This window comes from Mustela nivalis, assembly GCF_964662115.1.
Source record: "Mustela nivalis genome assembly, chromosome: 6".
NCBI classification, from domain to species: domain Eukaryota; kingdom Metazoa; phylum Chordata; class Mammalia; order Carnivora; family Mustelidae; genus Mustela; species Mustela nivalis.
In genome coordinates, this window is record NC_139025.1 from 30,249,973 (window position 1) to 30,271,542 (window position 21,570).

A 21,570-nucleotide genomic window follows, 5' to 3' on the forward strand; every position below is an offset into this window, starting at 1 on the left:
TTCATATCAGAGGGAATGTGCTGGGAACCATAGCTAAACAGCCACCACCACTGCATCACTGGAAATGTCTCCAACTTGCAGTCTCTCAATCTTTAGCACCTATATTTATCATTTTAGATTCTTCCCACTTACTTATTTTTCTATATGTGGACGTGTTTTTTGGTTGTATCTATATGTAATAGTTTATCTCTTATATGGACAATTTAGTTCCATTTTCTTTGGTGTTATTTTCACTGTTTCCAAAGTAATCTTGCTTAGTCTAGTTTGATTTTTGTTCCACGATATGTGCTATTTATTCTCTATTTGCCTGCTCCTCCAGATCCATCCCCAGACTTTCTTCTCTCTGTCTGGGACACTGGAAGGCTGACCCCTATGAATTGCATTATTTGTGCTGTGTTTCCAGATGCGTTCTGATTGGATTTGGCCAATGAAAGGCACTAGCAGGAGGTAAGGACAAGGGAAGGAGAGAAAAGTCTACGTAGTTCCTCCTACCCTTCGCCCTACTTTAGTGATGCAGTTCTGACCCCAGCTTTGAGCCTCCTACACTGAATCTCTTGCAGGATGGTGCCTGCTGTCTAGCTTTGATTGGGCCTAGGTGAAACTATTACCTATCTACTACCTTCTATCTATCTATCACTTATTTATTTGCTTTATCCCTTAAATCAAAGGGACGCTGATGGTTTTCTCCCATTGCTAATCTCTGGTTATTTCAAGACCATTCTTGGTTCCTTTAACTTTTTCCACTGCTCTAGTTTCCTTATAAAGGATCTCCAGGTGAGACACTTGTGTGAAATTACGTTTCCTGCCAGGACTTTAAGTGACACAGATCTCTACTCAAAGTATCCCTGGAAGATAGAATATCAAGGCTGGATTCTGGGACTGAGTTGCTCACATATTGAAGGAATGCACAGATGACCTCTGTGCCTGGCAGCTACTGGGACACTGGTAACCCATAGCAAGCAAGGACATCACAATCAGTCAGATTATTACTGGCGTAGCATGGGATGGTATGTCGGTAGAGGGCAGCACTTTAGATAATCTGATGGGGTGGCTGTACATGACAATGACAGTTATGGTTTTTACAAAAACTGTAAGGTAGTATGACTTTTATGGATATATTAAAGAGTTAAAAAAAAAAACCCCTACTCATGACCGTGAATACTCAACTTAAGATCACAGTAAAATATTTGACAGCTATTAGGGAAGAAAAGAACCCTCACTTCATACCACACACAGAAATAGAAATTTCACACTGATCTATATAACAAACATAAAGACAAGCTTCTAGAAGAAAACAGGAAAATACCTTCATAACTTTGGGATAGCCAAAAGATAGCCTTCTCATGTAGGATATGAAAGAAGCACTATCCATACCAGCAAAGACTGACAGAATGAACTTTTAAAAAATTAACAATTTTGGCCCTCACAACACCATGAAAAGACCGGCTGTTGGTTGGGAAGAGATGTTTGCAAGTTTTGTTCCTAAAAGAGGATGTGCGTCCATAATACCTTAGAAACTCATAGAAATCAATTTTAAAAAATCATTCCATTAAAAACTTGATTAAAAAGAGACTTGAGATAATTTACCAAAAAAAAAAAAAAAAAAAAAGATACAGATCGACCAATGAATGTATGAAAATATGCTCAACACCATTGCTCATGCAAACGAAATCTTCAAAGGGTACAATTATGTGCCCATTAGAATGACTTACTATTCAAAGGCCTAACAATAAGGAGTGCTGGTGGGAAGGGGCAGCAACTGGGATTCCTTCATATTGCTGGTAGGACAGATGCTTGATACAGCCACTTTGGGGAAGTGTTGACAGTACTTAATGTTTTTTTTCCACAAAAACTAAAAAAACATATACTTTATGATGCAGCAGTTCTACTCCCAGATATATACCAAACAGAAGTGGAAGCTCTGTCCAGCCAAAGACTGATAAAAAAATGTCCATGGCTTCTCTAGCATAAACCCCAAATAGAAACAATTTAAATACCTACTAGGAGTGGAATAGATAAATATAATATAGATATAATATAGATAAATATAATATTCAGACAATGCAAGCTACACCACAGTGAAAAAGAACAAATTGATAACATATGCGTCAGTATGGAGGAATCTCACAGTTATAATAATGTTGACCATACAATATATACATATATGTATACATACACAAAATAATATGTGTGTATATGTGTGTGTACATATATATATACACACACATATTGCATAATTATATTCCTGTGAAGTTCAAAGCCAGGTAAAACTAATCTATGGTATTAGAAGTCAGAAGAATGGCTACCCTTAGAAGAATACTGATGGGAAAATAGCACGAGGGAGCTTTCTAGAATACTGCAAATGTTTCATACCTCATTCTACTCTCCAACCCCTCCTAATATTACTCATAGTCATTTTTGTTTATCTTGTAATCATATGATGGCTGATCATTAGATTCTGAAATGCTACTGCACAACTACCATCTCAACAAGTATCCCAGAAAATACATCACAAAGATTAACCTGATATTAACAGAAATTGAATAAAGGTTTTGTTGACAGAATAGAGAATACATAAACACAGTGGGGAAGATCTGGGGAAATGGAGTAAGAGTTTGGTGTTCCTTCTTATCCTTGAGCAAGGAAGGACCAAGGAAGGACCAAGGAGGACCAAGGAAGGACCAAGATGATAACACTGAATTCTGCTGGTGGGTGTCAAGGACACAATACTGAGGTCAAGGAAAACTTGCTTTTTGAAGCCATATCAGAAAACTTCAGAAGGCTTGTTTAAAGTCATATTAGAGACCAGAAGAAACTACTTTGAAGCTAAGTAGTCAAGAATGCTGATGTACTAAAAATAGTAGTAGCAGCAGCAAAAACCCAACCTCACTCTTGTCTTGAAAACAATCAATGTTTTCCAGATTCTGGTTAGAACTAATGAGAGATGTCCAAATTTGGCCCAAATTCCAAACTTACCCAATAATCTACAAAAGTGTTACTTAAGCACTGTTTGGAGAGACCATATTTCTGAAGGTATATCTCCTTGCCTATTAAGTTCCTGAATTTCAGCTTTATTTCCTTATATTCCTTGGATTAGGCAATGAATGGTTCCTTAGATAGAATACAAAAGTATGAACAACAAAAGGAAAAATAAATTGGACTTCATCAAAATTAAAAATGTTTGTGCATCAAAAAGCCCCATGCAGCAGGTCAAAAAATTCTTTCAGCCCACGATGAAAGAATATACACCTAAATCTTATATCTGATAAGGGACTAATAGTAAAAATATATAAAATACTCTTATAACTCAATAATAAAAAGACAACCCAATTTTAAAATGGACATAAGATTTGAGCAGACATTTCTCCAAAGAATATGTGCCAATGGCCACTAAACATATTGGAAAGCTGCTTAACATCATTAGTCCTTAGTAAAATTTAGCAAGTAAAAACCACAGTGAGATACAATTTCTTACCCACTCAGGTAACGAAAACAAAAAGACAGACAATAACAAGTGTTGGCGAGGCTGTGGAGCAATAGTGTTCATGTGTTGCTGGTGGAAATGTAAAATGGTATGCCACTGTTTGGCAGTTCCTCAAAATGTTAAACATAGGGTCACCATATGACCCAGCAGTTAGACTCCTATGTATGTATCCAAGGGAACCAAAAGCATATTTTTACACAAAAATTTGAACATAAATTGTTCATAAAACCATTATTCATAAGAGCTAAGAATTTTAAACATCACCCACCAACCCAAATGTCCTAATAAACAAAATGTGCCAGATCCATAAGATGGAATGTTATTCAACCACAAAAAGGAATGAAGCGTTGATACCTGTGACAACATGAATATGTCTTGAAGACACGCTGAGTGAAATAAGCCAGTCACAAAAGGACAAAAAAAGTGGGTGATTCCATTTACATGAGGTACCTAGAATAGTCAAATTCATAGGGACAAAAGTAGTTCTGAGAGGCTGGGGTGACAGGAGGAAGAATGGGAAGTTATTGTGTAGTGGGTACAGAATTTTAGTTTGGGAAGATGGGAAAGTTCTGGAAGGGAGAGGAATGCTGGTGGTTGCACAGCAATGTGAAAGCCCTTGAGGCCACTGAACTATACGCTTAAACATAGTTAAAATGTTTAAGTTTGTGCCGGGTATATTTTAGCACAAAAATAAGTAGCAAACAAAACAAAACAAAACGAAAACAAAACAAAAAAAAAAAGAACAAAAATCACTAGCAACAATCAAAAGAGGAAAAAAGAACAATATGTCAAAACATAGAAAAGAAACCACTAAGGAAAGAAAGAGAAAATTTTGATGTAACAAGTCACACTACTCTACACTCAGACCTCTGACGTCATAATAAAAGAAGGAAGATAGATTAAGAAATTCCCGAGGACTCTCAGTAGTATGCTTCTAACAAGAGAGAAGTTGGCAGTGGTTAAGCTGGTCCTCAGAGAAAAACAAATCAAGCCCTCTTGAGTGTAGCTGGGTCTACCACCTTCCAAGGCGCTGTACTGAGAGAACAAATTCAAGGGCTACCTGGATGAGGGGAAGCAAACAGATCTCAGGAATAATCCACCTACATTACTTGAGAGCAAACAGAAGGTCTGACCAGTGCTGCACTCACTGTAATGACGAACTAGACAGAAAGAAGTGAGGAGCAAGGAGAGAAAAAAGAAAAGGCAACAAGGGCCAAGGGTTAAAGAGGAAGATGGGGGAATAGCAGAGGCAAAGGGGAAAGAAAAGGCAGAGAAGGTACTAATAGCATAAAAAAGAATCTAATATCTAATAGCATAATAAAGAATCTAGTGGAGAGAAAGCCTATCCCAAAAGGAGGTAAATTTTCTCCCATATTTTGCATCAAAGAACCTTAACAAATTAATAGATTCAACAAAACAAGACCTCAAAGACCTCATAATTGAATAACAACATAAAATGAGAATGCAGATCATAGAGATACAGACATAAATGGAGAATCATGTTTCTTTATCATTCTAGGCTCCAAGACTGATTAACAAAATTCAACCAAGCTGGAAAAGATTGGGCGCTTGTCAGTAAGGTCAATCAATCTGAGCTGTTGATTTTACTGCACAAATAAACTGAGAGGAGCTATAGGTAGCCTTGATCAATGAAATCACAAAATTAAAGTAAGATGGAGAGCAATATAACATTTACACAATGCCACTTCTTACAAGTCATGTGATTTTAGTTGCATCACTTTAATTTGTAAAAGTAGGCTAGTATTGCCTACTTCAGCCAGTGCTATGACTGTTAAGCAAGATGATATTTGTAACATGTTAAGCCCAACTGCAGCTCAGTAAATAGGAGCTATTATTGCTTTTGGGAAAGTAAAACATCACAGATATTGCAAATGGGAACATAGCGTGATGTTCCAGGGTTCCCTTCTTTAAGGCTGTTCAGAGGATCCTACTTTTATAGATCCTAAAGGTCCATCACCCTCTAGAGGATTCTGGGAAGACAATAGAGCAGGAGGTACCAGGAATCTGTCTCCTCACCTGAACATTTGCAAAGGCTTGCAACTTGCAGAGGAAGGATTGGATGGTAAATTGTGGTTAATTTCAGCCCTTAGTAGTAGCTACCCATCTCCCACTAGGGGTATCTGGCAGAGCTGTGCACATACTCCTGGGGCAGTTTACAGGAGCCAAGGTGGGCAAAAAGGACCCTGTCCTCCAAATATTGGGGATCTGTGTTCTGATCTATTCATGATAAAAACACATAACAGACTAGGAATAAAAGGAGATTATGTCAACATAATAAAAGCCATATATGAGAAATCCACAGTGAACATTATACTCAATGCTGAAAGACTGAAAGCTTTTCCTCTAAGATCAGGAATGAGGCAAGGATGTCTGCTTTTACCACTTCTACTCAACATAGTATTTGAAGTTCTAGCCAGAGCAATTAGGCAATAAAAAAATAAAAGGCATCCAAATCACAAAGGAAGAAGTAAAATTATCTCTCTTCACAGTGATATGATCCTATATGTAGAAACTCTAATGATTACACAAAAAAAATTAGAATAAATGAATTCAGCAAAGTAGCACAATATAAAACCAATATGCAAAAATCAGTTGTATTACATTGACAATGAATAATCGGGAAAGGAAATTAGAAAAACAATTCTATTTATAATGTCATCCAAAAAAATACATAGGAATTAACTTAACCAAGTAGATTTAAGGCAACCCAAAGAAGGGGGGAAATATATGCAAATGTTTGATAAGGGATTAATATCCAGAATATACAGAGAACTTCTATAACTCAGCAATAGGAAAAGAGCAATCATTAATAAATTGACAAAGGACTTGAATAGAAATTTCTACCAAAAAGATATACAAATGGCCAATAAACATAAGAAAAGATGCTCAATCATTAGGAAAATGCAAGTCAAAACTAAGAGACACTTTACATCCCCTAGGATGAACACTATCAAAACAAAAACAAAAAACTGAAAATAGCAAGCATTGGCAAGGATGCAGAGAAATTAGAACTCTTCTATACTGGCAGTGGGAATGTAAAATGGTATATCTACTGTGGAAAAGAGAATTCTAAGGTCTAAAAAATTAAAAACAGAATTACCATATGAAGTAGCAATTTCACTTCTGTGTATATACCCAAAGGAATTGAAAGCAGTATTTCAAAGGGATATTTGTACACCTATGTTCATAGCAGTGCTATTCAAAATAACTACAATAATAGCACTGTCCACAATAGCCAAACTACGAAAGAGCCTAGATGTCCATTAACAAACTAATGGATAAAGAAGATGTGATACATATGTCACATCATATATCTATATCTATATCTATACACACACAGACACATATACATATACAGACACACACACAATGGAATATTATGCAGCCATCAAAAGAAATGCACTTTTGCCATTCACAGTGATGTGGATGGGTATTACACTAAGTGAAATAAGTCAGTCAGAGAAGGACAGTCATCATATGATCTCACTGATAGGAGGAATTTGAGAAAAAAGACAGAGGATCATAGGGGAAGGGAGGGAAAAATGAAACAAGATGAAACCAGAGAGGGAGACAAACCATAAGAGATTCTTAATCTCAGGAAACAAACTGAGGGTTGCTGGAGGGGAGGGTGGTAGGAGGGATAGGGTGGCTGGATGATGAACATTGGGGAGGTTATGTGCTATGGTGAGTGCTGTGAATCATGTAAGACTGAAGAATCACAGACCTGGACCCCTGAAACAAATTATACATTATATGTTAATAAAAATAAATAAATAAAATGTCAAGATAACTAAAACATGAAAGTGACACAAATGTCACTTATAGGATGAAAAGATAAGCAAAATGTCATATATACACAATGGAATATTATTTAGCCTTCCAAATGAAGGAAATTCTGATACATGCTACAACATGGAGGAACCTTAAGGACATTCTGCTAAATGAAATAATCCAGTCACAAAAAGACAAATACTGTATGATTCCACTTATACGAGGTACCTCGAGTAGTCAAAATCATAGAGACAGAAAGTAGAATGGGGGTTACTGGGGCTGTGGAAAGGGGGAAAGTGAGGATTAATTTTTTTGTTTTTATTTTTTGAAGATTTATTTATTTGAGAGAGAGCAAGTGAGCATGCACATGGAAGTGAGAACATGCGGGGGGTGTGGGTAAAGAGGGAAGAGAATCTTAAGCAGACACTGTGCTAACTGTGGAGCCTGACAGGGGCCTCAGTCTCACAACCCTGAGATCATGACCTGAGCCTAAACCAAGAGTCCGTCACCCAACTGGCTGTGCCACCCAGGAGCCCCATGAGGATTTATTTTTTAAGGGACATAGAGTTTCAGTTTTACAAGATAGAAAGAGTTCTGGAGATGGATGGTGCTGAGGGCTGCAGAAATTTTGAATGTATTTCATACCCCCAGACTTGTATACCTACAAATGTATAAGACGGTCAACTTCATGTTATGTGTATTTGACCCCAAAGAAAGTCATTTTTAAAAATCTGTCACCTCTAGTTGGTTTGAGACTTTAAGATTAATTGATTAATATGGCAGATTTCTTTCAAATATGTTCTAATCCCTGGCTCATATGTAGTTCCTACACCAGTAAAACTGAATTTCTCACCTGCCTTGGTCAAGTAGACATTTCCACTTTGGGAGACAAAAGTAATATCTGAAGTATAAAAACTATGGTAAGTATTCTTTATGATATCGTCATGAAAATCAGCTAATAATTCGAAAGTGTTGCCGCCGTCGATTGAAAGCCACACCTAAGGGAATAAAAAGATGATACCTCATGGAAGCAGATGCCATCTCACAGTCAGCATTAACCTCTCAGCCTGCGCTTGTGACGGTAAGAAAATTCCTACAATGTGGTTTTTCCCACACTCCCACACCCATCACTTGCAGACACACATACAGACTCCCCACCCAGTTCTTTCCTAGGGTTTCATTGACGATGGATGTGCCAGGGTCTCAGGTCAACACAGTGTGCACCGTGACTGTATAAAAGAATGAAATTATCCCATCATCTCCCAAGTGGGGAGGATCATAAAAGGATGAAGTGTTGGGTATACTTGGATAGGAAGGAGAGAGCTTACCTCATATTGACATGACATTAGGTTCCAGGCATCTGGCAAAGATGTATATGAATGAGTGTTGTGTGTGAGAGCCCACTGACATTTACAAGAGTGTGTCCTGGGACCTTAGTAAATCTTCAAATATACTCCACTGTGTAAGTTTCTCTGTTCCCTCATCTTTCAATTAAGAGTTGCTTGAAGAGAAATCGGATCTCGTATTGGATGAATTCTGCTTGCTTGGTACCTCTTTTAACGGCCTACGTCTTATTCAGATGAAGATTTCAGTTTTTTAAAGTTGTTTTTAAAAATTAATTTTAGTGAGAAGTTATACCTGAAAACAGGCTTTTCTTAAATTTAAACATTATAGATGCAGTCTGTTTGACCACCATCCAAAAAATTGTCCTTTTTAAAAAACCTTATGTTACAGAACTGTGGTCTCCTCTGTCCCTCCCCAGAGGTAACCACTCTTTTATATTTCAAAATTCTACACACATACACATACATATATATATATATATTACACACACATATATTTTTTTTCTATAACTGCGTCATTCTCTCTCTGGTTGCCATACTAGCACTCTAGACTAGCTTTAACCTTGCACTGGACTGCATGTTTAGGGCATGCATATTACAGAGAAAATGTACTGAGCAACACATGAAGTCTTCTATCACTCAGAAATTAGTGCTCATCCTGTCCGAGCACAATCTGTATTCATAGACACAAGATACAGAGGAGCCCCCCAATTTTACTCTGGCTCTGGCTCCTGTAAATGTTACTAGTGGCCGTATGGTGGTTGGGTGGTTGAGAGAAAGGTACTTTGAACAATACATTCAAAATGTCATCGTACTCTACCTATTGTTCTATAAGTTACATTTGCACTTGGCAAAAATGTCTCAGATCATCTTATATTAGCCCCTTGTGGATCTTCACATTCTTCTACACTGCTGCATAGTTTCCAATATTATGAATATACCCTACTGGAGATACTGTTTTCCTACTAACAGACACTTTTACATTGTATCAAAATGTTAGCTGTTACAGACCATACTGCAAGGAGCATCCATTCTCCTGTCTCTCTGTACTAGTGTTAAAGTGTATCTCTAGAGCACATACTGAAAAATTGAGTTGCTGAGTCAGAGCCTATGCATATTTGTATAATTTTTTAAAAAAGTTTTTAAAATTTATTTTCAGTGTAACAGTATTCATTGTTTTTATACCACACCCAGTGCTCCATGCAATATATTTGTATAAATTTAACAGAAGTTCTAAAATTTCAATTTCAGGGAAATTGAAAATGAATTATGAGCCCATTAGCAGTGTATTCCCAAACCTCACAAATACTATAAAAATTTACTTTTAATTTTTACTGATTATCTGAATGTAAACAGTGGCGTCTCGTTGTGGTTTTTTTTTTCAATTTTAAATTATTGATCCATGTACAGCTTACTTTTATTTTTTTAGTTCATAATACTACAAACAACTGGGAACTGGACATTCTAACCCAAGAATTAGCATGCTGCTAGTACTTTGCACTTTCTTCTTTCTCTCCAGTCCTATTATCCTGACTCTTCCTCAGAGGTGTCCCGTATTCTGAGATGAAATTTGTGTTTTCATTCCCTTGGTTCTGTTTTGTTTTAGTTTTAGCAATATATATGTATGCATGTTTAAGAAATACATTGCTTGAATTTATACCTTTTGCTCTTTAGAAGAAGACACCATCTATTTATTGTCTTCTAAAACTTGCTTTCCCTCCTCTCAACATTATGTATATTCGTACATGTTGCACATAGCTCAGTTCATTTGCTTTTATAATCAATTGCAATTTATTTATTCATTCTCCTACTCCTGGTCATCTGGATTATTTTCAGTTATTTAATGCTATTACTCACAGTGCCATAATGAACACTTTAACATGTTTCCTCAAATATATGTTTCCCTTGACGGAAAAAAAGTGAAACTGGTGAGTCATAGCATAGGCAATCATTGTAATTTACAGGATCATAATGCCAAATTGCTTTCCGAAATTCACTCTCCCATCAGCAGATCTGATTGGTCCATTTCCTCTTTAGCATCTCATGTTGGGATGACTGCTTGGATTTTCATCATCCTCCTGTTAATGTAGTATATTACATTTACCAATTTTACTAATTTTCATATGTTCAATCATCCTTTGCATTCCAGAATTCAATCTTACTTGGTCATATGTATATAATCCTTTTTTAATGCACTCTTTAATTCAGTTTGCTAGTATTTTGTTGAAGATTTTTGCATGCATGTTCTTCAGGGATATTGATTTCTAGCTTTCTTTTCTTGTAGTATTCTTAACTTAGGTATTAGGGTAATACTGGCCTCAGGGAATGACCTTGGAAATATTCCTTCTTCATCAATTTTTTGGTAAGAGTTTGAGGAGGACCGATGTTACTTCTTTAAATATTTGGAACAATTCAATCGACAAAGCCACCCGATCCTGCTTTCCTTTCTTGGGAGGTATTTGATTACTGATTTAATCTTGTAACTAGTTTTTGATCTGTTCAGATTTTCTACTTCCTCATGACTTACTATTGGTAGGTTATGGGTTTCTAGGAAATTATCCATTTCTTCTAGGTTATCCAATATGCTAGCATATTATTTTTCATAATCTCATAATCCTTATTTCTGTGGTATCAGTTATAATGTTTTCTCTTTATTTTTTTGTTTTAGTTCACTCTTCTCTTTTTTTCTTAGTGACTATAGCTAAAGGTTTATCAATTTTGTTGAACTTTCAAAGAATCAGCTCTTAAATTTGTTGATTTTTTTCTATTATTTTTGTATTCTCCATTGCATTTATCTCCACTGTAGTCTTTATTATTTCCTTCCTTCTGCTAACTTTGGGTTTGATTTATTCTTCTTTTTATGGCTCCCTAAATTGTAAATTTAGGTTGTTGATTTGAGATTTTTTTCTTCCTTATTAACATTTGTGTTTATAGCTATAAACTTCTCTATTGGTATTGCTATTACTGCATCCCATAAATTTAGTGTGTTTTGTTTTTGTTTTATTTTTCTTGAGATATTTTCTAGTTTCCCTTTTGACTCATTGGTTGTTTAAGAATACATTGATTTATTTCCTTATACTCATGGATTTTCCAATTTTCTTTCTGCTGTTGATTTCTAGTTTTGTTCCATTGCGATTATGAAAGACATTTTGTATAATTTTAGTCACTTTAAATGTGTTGAGACTTGTTTTGTGGCCTTGCTTATGTTCTGTCCTAAAGAATCCTCTGTGTATTTGAGAAGCAATTATACTACACTGTTGTTAAGTGGAGTCATGGGATTATGTCTGTTAGGTCTAATTGGCCAACAGTGTGGTTCATATCTTCTGTGTCCTTATTTATCTTCTGTCTGGTTTCTCTATCCATTATTGAAAGTAGGGTATTGAAGGGTCTAACAGTTATTTTGCTGTTTCTCCCTTCAATTCTTTTAAATTTTGCTTCATATATTAGGAGCTCTGAAGCTTGCATGAATATTTTTAATTATTATATATTCTTGGTGAATTGGCTTTCTATTATTATATAATGACCTTCTTGGTCTAAATCTTGGTGACTTACAGTTTATTCTGTATATTTACACAGCTAGCCCTGTTCTCTTTTGGTTGCCATTTGCATGGAATTTTTTTTTCAATACTTTCACTTTCAGCCTATTTGTGTGCTTATGTGTGTATTAGCTAAAGTGAATTTCTTATAGACAGCACATGTTTGCATTCTGAATTTTGTTGTTGTTGTTTTTTGTTTTTATGCACTCAACTTATTTTTGTCTTTTGATTGGGTACTTTGACCCATATACATCTAAAGTAATTATGATATGGAAGGACTTGCTGTTGCCGCTTTGTTTATTGGCTTTTTGGGTCTTGTAGGCTTCTGTCCCTCCTCTTTTCCTCTCTTACTGCTTTCCTTAGCATATCATTGCTATCATTTGTAGTGATATTCTTTGACTCCCTTCTTATTTTCTTGTGCATATATCCTATATATATTTTTTCTTCATAGTAACCAATGCAATTATATAAATATCTTAAAGTCGTAACATTCTTTTACATCTGATAACAACTTAGCTTTATTGCATGTAAAATATCCGTACACAACTCTACCTCCCCATTTTGTGTTCCTAATGTTACAAATTATATCTTTTTATATTATATACTCAACAGCATAGATTTATAATTTTTGTTATTTTCTTTTTAATTTATTTTTTAAAATTTCTTATTTTTTTAAAGATTTTATTTATTTACTTGACAGAGAGAGAGATCACAAGTAGCCAGAGAGGCAGGCAGAGAAAAAGGGGGAAGCAGGCTCCTTCGGGAGCAGAGAGCCCGATGCGGGGCTCAATCTCAGGACACAGGGATCATGACCTAAGCCAAAGGCAGAGACCTAACCCATTGAGCCACGCAGGTGCCCCTTGTCTAATTTCTATACAAGAATTAAAAGTGAATTTATGCACCAAAGTTACATTAATACAAGTTACTAAATTTGCTCATGTATTTATGTTATAGGAAAAGTTTTTATTTTCATGTGACTTCATGTTGCTGTCTGGTATCCTTTATTTTTCACTTGAAGGACTCTCTTCAGCTTTTTTTTTTTTTTTTTTTTTTTTTTGGACTCCCAGAACAAGTCTAGTTGCAGTGAACTCCCTTAGTTTTAGTTTATCTGGGAAAAATCTTAATTTCTCCTTCAATGTTGAACAATAGTCAGCCGAATCTATTCTTGATGGACAGTTTTTTTTCGTTCAACATTTTGAATACATTATTTAATCCCACTCTCTTTTGGCTTACAACGGTTCGGCTGAGCAATCCAGTGATAATCTTATGGAAGCTCCCTTGTATGTAGTGAGTCACTTTTCTCTCATTGTTTTTAAGATTTTTTGTCTTTGTCTTTGACTTTTTTTTTTTTGTCTTTGACTTTTGACATTTTGATTATGTGTCTCAAATCTTTGGATTTATTGTGATTGGAATTCTTCTTTTTTTTTTTTTTTTAAAGATTTTATTTGACAGAGAAAGATCACAAGTAGGCAGAGAGGCAGGCAGAGAGAGAGGAGGAAGCAGGCTCCCCGCAGAGCAGAGAGCCCGATGTGGGGCTCGATCCCAGGACCCTGGGATCACAACCTGAGCCGAAGGCAGAGGCTTTAACCCACTGAGCCTCCCAGGCGCCCCTGTGATTGGAATTCTTTAAGCTTCTTTAGTGTGTATGCCTATTTCTTTCCTCAGATTTGGGAAATTTCAGCCATCATTTCTTTCAATAAGCTTGCTCTGCTCCCCTTGTCTCTCTTCTCCTTCTGTAACTCCCATATTGCCTGGATATGTCTGATAGTCCCTACACATCCCCGAGGCTCTCTTCACTTTTCTTCACTCTTTTTGCTTTTAGTTCTCTGATTTGATTTCAAACAGCCTCTCTGCAAAGTTTGCCGATTCTTCTGCTTGATCAAGTCTGCTGTTCATTCAACTCCTCTAGTGAGTGTATCGGTTCAGTCATTCAAATTTCAGCTCCAGAACTTCTGCTTGGCCTTTTTATAGTTTCTATTTTTGATACTCTTCATTAGTTCATTGTTTCCTTGATTTCTTCTAGTTGTCTATCTGTTCTCTTCTAGCTCACCAAGCATCTTCATGACAGTTGTTTAAAATTCTTTGTCGGGCAGCTCATAGCTCTGCATTTCTTTAGGGTCATTCTCTAGGGATTTATTCTGTTCCTTTGATTGGGCCATGTGTCCCTATTTCTTCGGCATGCCTTGTCATGCTATTATTTTGATATGTGGACATTTCATCACAAAACCACTTCTCCCAGTGTTTACAGACTGGCTTCACGCAGACTCTTACTGATCAGACCAGCTAGAGGCTCTAGGACTTCTGAAATCTATTCTAAGCATGTGTTTTCTCTGGCTTGTGCTGTGTTTTTCATTGTCTCAAATTGCTTGAGCTGTTGATCCCTCCTCTTCCAGATGCCCATAAGCTCTTGCTGCCTCTGTTATGTGGCTGTAGAACTGCAGCTATAAAGTGGTACAGTGATCATAACTGTTTTCAACAGTTTCTAACAAGGCTGCCAGTTCCATCAGTGCTTTGAGTCAGATGACACAGATTTCCCCAGTCCAGCCAGAATGTTGGACACACAGTTAATTATTTTGTTTCTATCCTTTTGGGAGGATCCTTTGTGGGAGAGTATTTCCTCCAACTTGTGCGGCATTAAGTCAGATAGGAGGAGATGTGTGAATGGACATGGAAAATGTTGCAAGTTTTCCTACCCCTTTTGTTGGAATCTCTTTGGCTTGAGCTGTAGCTTCTCAAGTGGATTTTAGAGTTCTTATAAAGGTATTCTGGTCTGCATTTTGTGAAATTGGTGTCTCTGGAGGAAAGGGAGGGTCTAAAGGTTCCTGCTCTACCATCTTGCCAACATTACTCTCCTCGTTTTGGCTGTTTCCAAACAAACCCTGTCAGTGCTCCGGGTTAAGCAAAACAGAAACCAGTCCCTGGAGGAGCCCTCAGACAAGCCAGAATGTTGCATGCAAGGTTCACTCTTTTGTTTCTATCCCAAGGGAGGATCTTTTGAACAGGAGGATTCCTCCTGGTTGTGCCACACGAGGCTGGCTGGAAGTGGGATGCAGATGGGTTAATTTTCCTGACCCTTTTGTTAGAATCCCTTTTTGGTTTTTGTGTTGGTCTGGGTGCTGTAGCTAATTAACTGGTCTCTAGAGTTCTTGCAAAGGTAATCCGACCTGTATACTGTTGCTGATTCAATGTCTGTGGGAGAACAGGGCTGAAACCTTCTTAATCTGCCATCTTGCAGACCCAGAATTCTTTTTAATGAAAGTGATGCTATTTTTTTTTTTTTTTGGTCTTGTTTTAAAAGGCTTTCCCTACCCTGATTTCAGAAAGATATTCACTTATATTTTCCTTTTAAAGTTTTTACATTTAAATTATTAAGGCATTTAAATTATTAAATTATTAGGAGTTGGACTTGTACTGTGGATATGTATTTCAACGTTTTCCATATGTAACCAGTATTTCCCATCCTATTTTGAGCAATCTCTTATTTTTCCATTGGAAGGGTCAAACAATTTTTGGCCTCCATCAACCTTCTAGATACAATGGGGCTATTCATGGGCTTTCTATTTCCTTCCATTGGTCAATTTGTCTGCTCCTGGGTCCAAACCACATTATCATAATTACTATAACTTTTTAAAAATTGTGAATATCTGGTAGTGCAAATACCTCATCCTCATTCTTCTTTGTAAGTGTCTTGGTTATTCTTGGTCTTTTGCTTTTCCAGATATACTCTTTTTTTGCTTTATTTGAAGTTTTTAAAAGCGGAGGTAGAATTGACATATACCATATATACTTTAGAATTAACTTAAGCTCTCCAACAAGCCTGGAGGTTTTGATTGAAGTTGTATTAGATCTACAGATTAATTTGAGGAAGAAATCTTAAGACAAGTTTTCCTATCCACAAGTAGGTTTATATCCATGTCTTTAAAAAGTTTTAAATGTCCTTCAATAAAGTTTATAATTTTCTACACAGAGATCTTAAGAATCTTGGATTTATTTATTTTTTTAAAGATTTTATTTATTTATTTGACAGAGAGAGATCACAGGTAGGCAGAGAGGCAGGCAAAGAGAGAGGAAGGGAAGCAGGCTCCTCACTGAGCAGAGAGCCTGATGCGGGGCTCGATCCCAGGAGCCTGGGATCATGACCTGAGCCAAAGGCAGAGGCTTTAACCCACTGAGCCACCCAGGTACCCCAAGAATCTTGGATTTATTCTTATGTATAGTTTTTTAAAGATACTATTTTTAAGTAATCTGTACCCCCAACGTGGGGCTTGAACTCACAACCCTGAGATTGAGTTGTGTACTCAACTGACTGAGCCAGCCAGGTGCTCCACTTTATAATTTTTTGTATGTCATTTTGCTTTGTTTTGTTTTTGCTCTTGTACACAGTGTCATAAAAATTATGCTTCCAAATTTGTTGATCATGTGTAGAAATGAAATTGACTTGCCCTTCCATCTTGTTTAACTTTTCCGCTTCTTTTAATAATTGGTATATGTCATTTTTTTCTATACGGACAATCATATTTTCTGCAAGTAAATTGTTCACAACTTTTTAATATTCATCCCTTTGATTTCTTATTTTTTTGCTTTGTCTTATTACATTGCCTTCTGCACACTCTTTTACTTCTTAATAATTCCTTGGTGAAACTCCAACTGTGGTTAAACACAACTCTGTCTTTTCCAACATGTATGGACCCCCACAACTGAACACAGAGAACAACATTCAATAGCGCTGAATTGGTTGCATGTGGACTTCATAAGCATAAAGCATACGCAATCACACCTGCTTCCCTCAGTCAACACACTCTCCCATCCCCCGGGCAACTATTTCACTCTGTTCTCTTTTTCTAAACCCCTGACACTCCTCCATCCTCATTTTCAGATAATAATTTTGATTTTTGCTGAGAAAATAAAAGATAAACTCCCACACCCTTCCACTACCACATATACCCACTTATCAACTTTGGAACCCCAAAACTCTCCCTTCTTCCTGTTATTATAGAAACTCTGAAGACCAACCTGTCTTCTAGTTCATAGATGGCATCTCTTCTCACCTACTTAGAATGTCACTCCAGGAATTCTTCCTCTCTCACTCGCTCTCTCTCTCTCTCTCTCTCTCACCTGCACCGTCAGTTTTTCTCTCTCCTGAATAATTCCCATCAGCACAGCCTAATTCCTTCTGTCTCTCAATCTTCTCTTAACCTCCCTTTCTCCTGCTACCATTACTGCATTTCACTGCTCTACTGCTCACCAAAACTTTGCAGAAGATTTTGTTTCTATCCACGTCACTAATTCCTCGTCCTTCATTCTCTCTTCATTGAGCTTTCTAAACCTCCCCGATCATCAGAGGGACTCTGTTCTGTGATGTACAACAACTCAGCATAGAATAAGGGAATGATTTACACCTACACTAGAGCATGAAATCTAGTGTGTACGCACCTGATTACCATAAGCATACAGAAAATGGCTTCGTGGATGGAATACCATTCCAACAGGAGAAGAGAATGATGAAGGAAAGATGAATTGTGGAAATTTTATTCTTAATCCTGGTTTGTTATTCCTCAGGATGCTAGCACAAGCAATAGTGCTTTTCTAGAAGTAGAAAAGCAAACCATGAGCAAATCGGAAGAATATTCCCATTAATATTACTAGACTATGTTACAATTCTTTTGTGTTTTCTGATACTTGGATTTTGATTAAGATAGGGACACATCCATTAACACAGCATAGAACTGAAAGGATTAGCAACCATCCATATGTCTTTGTTCGGCCTCCCCCTGCCTTATGCGTCCATTTTATAGATGTTGAACATAAAGTTCAGGACACTAAATAATTTATCTAAGCTTCTATAATATATGACATGAGAAGGTTTTATTATAGAACCGTTGCTGAACTCCAAAGAGAGATTCCAATGCCCATGCTTATAACTGTGATGGCAAACTACCCTTTAAAAATGTGGATGTCTGGACTACATTCCAATTCTATTGGATCGTGATATTGTAGGGGGTCAGAATATGTACCCAAGACATGACACTATGGTAAAGAGATTATTATAAATTGAAGACACTTAAGATTTAACAGATGTGAAAAAAAAAAAAAAAAGCTTTCCCTTCTCTGACTAAAAGCAGGAAATAAGCTACCATTAATTCTTCAGAATAGATACACTCTCAGAGGGAGAATGCAAATAAAACTTACCCCAGGGGTGCCTGGGTGGCTCAGCGGGTTAAGCAGCTGCTTTCAGCTCAGGTCATGATCTCAGAGTCCTGGGATCGAGCCCCACATCGGGCTCTCTCCTCAGGGGGGAGACTGCTTCCCTTCCTCTCTCTCTGCCTGCCTTTCTGCCTACTTGTGATCTCTGTCAAATAAATAAATAAATAATCTAAAAAAAAAAAAAAACTTACCCCAAATTACTCTTCCTGGGGAGTTTTATGGCCCTGAGGGAGATGGGAAAACTACTCATAACTGTATGAACAAACCTCACAAATTTTCTTATCTCCTATTTGTTCCCCTGTTAACCCATTATTTTTTCACTTGTTTTCCCTTAAGTGCCTTTCTCACCTGTCCCCTTAAACTATTAAGATGATATATAGCCCCCAAATTTTAACCACCTTTTCAAGCTTCTCCTCAATGATTTTCATCTACGTGTACATACACTGCATAAATCATTTTCTCTTCTTCCGTTAATCTGTCTTTTATCAGTTTAATTTGCAGGGTCCCCATCACTGAACATAAGAAGGTAGAGGAAAATTATATTTTTTCTCCCCTAAAATTATAAGTCTAAGTCTTGTTCCGTTTTTTTGTTCGTTGAAACTATCTTATGGAACCTCAACTTTTTGTAAACCAAGCTCAGCTTATATGCTCCTGGAGAATAAGCAAAGAGGAGTCACTATGCAAAGAGCACCCTATTTTCCATCAAACTGAATGACCAGCAGAGGCAAGAAATCCCTAGAGTGCCTTCAACTATATTATTAATGATAAATAATTTTGCTGTAGCTAATTTTATCAACTTGTACTGCCACAAATAAAAAGACCTTCGAAATCAATGTTTGCTATGATAAATTTTCATTGTTGTGTCATCAAGAGTGATCACCTAATGACCCACCTGGCTGGATAAGAGGTAGATCCCAGCACTATGCTCTTGGTCAACAAGAAATGTTAACACAGTTGAAGGTAAAGATTTCATTCCTTTCAAAATATGAGGCAAGCAAGGTAACCACTCATTAAATGGTTCTTTGGCATAAAAACAAGAGCTGGACTACAAAAAGAGAAAGGAAAGGTTAACGCCATTTTTAAAATGTAAGTTCTAATCTGTGTAATCTTAAGCAAACAAACCAGCAAACTACTGTGTTGTCCTGACTGACCACAAATACTAGTGATAATTCTTCGATGTCTCTGCTTCTCTTCTGGGGATGGGAGTCCAGAAAACACTGCAAAGCATCTCTTCTCGGCATGGGTTGTTTTTCTAGAACTACAGCGTAGGTCCAGATTTAACATCACTAGGTAATTGCCATTAAACCCAAGTAGAGGCATAACTGGGTGCAAAGAGGGATGAAGTTTTTCAGCCTGAAGAAATACCATCTTTTAGATGAATAATAATCTATGAAACAATTCAAGAAATAAAATTTCTTAACTTTAAAAATATTTAATACCAGGGGTGCCTGGGTGGCTCAACTGGTTTAGTGTCTGCCTTTGGCTCAGGTCATGATCCAGCAGTCCTGGGATCGAGCCGTGTGTCCGGCTCCCCACTCATCAGGAAGTCTGCTTCGCCCTCTCCCTCTACCCCTACCCCCAATTGTGCACGCTTTCTTATGCTCTCTCTCTCAGGTAAAAATCTTTTTTAAAAAAAGTAAAACTGAGGGTTGCTGGGGGGAGGTGGTTTGGGAGAAGGGGGTGGGATTATGGACATTGGGGAGGGTATGTGCTTTGGTGAGTGCTGTGAAGTGTGTAAACCTGGTGATTCACAGACCTGTACCCCTGGCGATAAAAATATATGTTTATAAAAAATAAAAAATTAAAAAAAAAAAGTAAAACTAATAAAATATTTAATACCATACCTCACTTAGAGTCCTGTTTCTTTCAAAGGTGATAGTAACATAATCAACTATAAAATAGAAAGGTGCAGAAGTTATAAGCAGTATCTATATTTCTAAATGTGTCATTAATTAAGTATATGCAAATACGGTTTTCTTGCACTTATAACCGAGCATGTCTATTGTCTCAGATTTAATTTTTCCCCTCAGTTTTAGGCCATTGACTTATATAAAGCAAGCCTACCTTTCTACTTTATCCTATTTTTATTTATATTATTTTATTTAGTCTTTATATGCCATCATGTTGAAAAAAAAAAGTCTCATTTTACCTTCAAAGTGTTCTCTGTTAGCAAAACATCTTTCATTATACCACAATTTTCCTTTGATATAGTCAACCTACATGAATAAATGAAGAAATAAAAATGTCATTTACGGAATAGGTAGACTTAAGATATAAAATAGAAAAACTTAATAAAAAATTCTAAACTGTCTGGGGCGCCTGGGTGGCTCAGTGGATTAAGCCACTGCCTTCGGCTCAGGTCATGATCTCAGGGTCCTGGGATCGAGTCCCGCATCGGGCTCTCTGCTCAGCAGGGAGTCTGCTTCTCTCTCTCTCTCTCTGCCTGCCTCTCTGTCTACTTGCGATCTCTCTCTGTCAAATAAATAAATAAAATCTTTAAAAAAAAATTCGAAACGGTCACAGTTTAGGAATGGAAGGCAAATAAAAGGAGAAAAATTGTATGCCAACAAAAGAAAAGGGGGGAGAGTGAGGACAAAGGACAAGAACATGCATTTTGAACAACACATGTAAAAGGCATAAAAAGAAAAGAAAACTTCACGTGACTTGGCCTCTGTTAGTGAGAGACGCTGGGGTCAGTCAGTATAAGACTATTATTCTGGAGCTATCAGAAACTGTCAGACAGTTATCATGGTCATGATGGGCCACAAGTTTATAGATTGTATATTGGATATGAATTACGTGTGAGGGTTTAAAGATGGCTTTGTTATAGGAAGATTCTCATGTTCCAAGTATTGTTGAGACAAAAGGAAGACCTTGCATTTTTACAGACCAGCAAGAAAGTCTTTATAATCTGTGCATTAAAAGTCTTTTAAATAGATGTCCTAAAATAGATTGTGCATAACTCTGTGATTATACCAGAGGCCTGAATCTCACACTTTAAATGGGTGAATTTTATGTTATATGTGTATAATTATATGTTATATGTTATAATTCATAAAACTGCCAAACAAAAAAAAACCACTTCAAAATGAAATGAACAATTTATTTCAATAGTGTAGTATCTTCAAGCTAAGCTGTTACATCAAATGTAATCTACATCTTCAGGTTTGCAGGATATCAGTTATAATATCTAGGCAATTGATCTAGAATT

General features: G+C 36.8%; 1 protein-coding gene across 4 annotated transcripts in view; it reads right to left on the reverse strand.

The window, feature by feature from the left end:
* CATSPERB (cation channel sperm associated auxiliary subunit beta) overlaps nt 1–21,570 on the reverse strand; it is a 123,979-nt gene that overhangs the window by 63,061 nt on the left and 39,348 nt on the right. For all 4 annotated transcript variants that reach the window (XR_014312572.1, XM_082733949.1, XM_082733948.1 and 1 more), the window contains 5 exons: nt 20,509–20,575; nt 20,204–20,250; nt 19,252–19,404; nt 17,589–17,741; nt 8,130–8,274 (listed from right to left, as the gene is read on the reverse strand). Coding sequence is in view for 3 of the 4 variants with exons in the window: in XM_082733949.1 (XP_082590075.1) it covers nt 8,130–8,274; nt 17,589–17,741; nt 19,252–19,404; nt 20,204–20,250; nt 20,509–20,575 (565 nt within the window). In the remaining variant the exon portion in view is untranslated. The remainder of the gene's footprint in view (nt 1–8,129; nt 8,275–17,588; nt 17,742–19,251; nt 19,405–20,203; nt 20,251–20,508; nt 20,576–21,570) is intronic.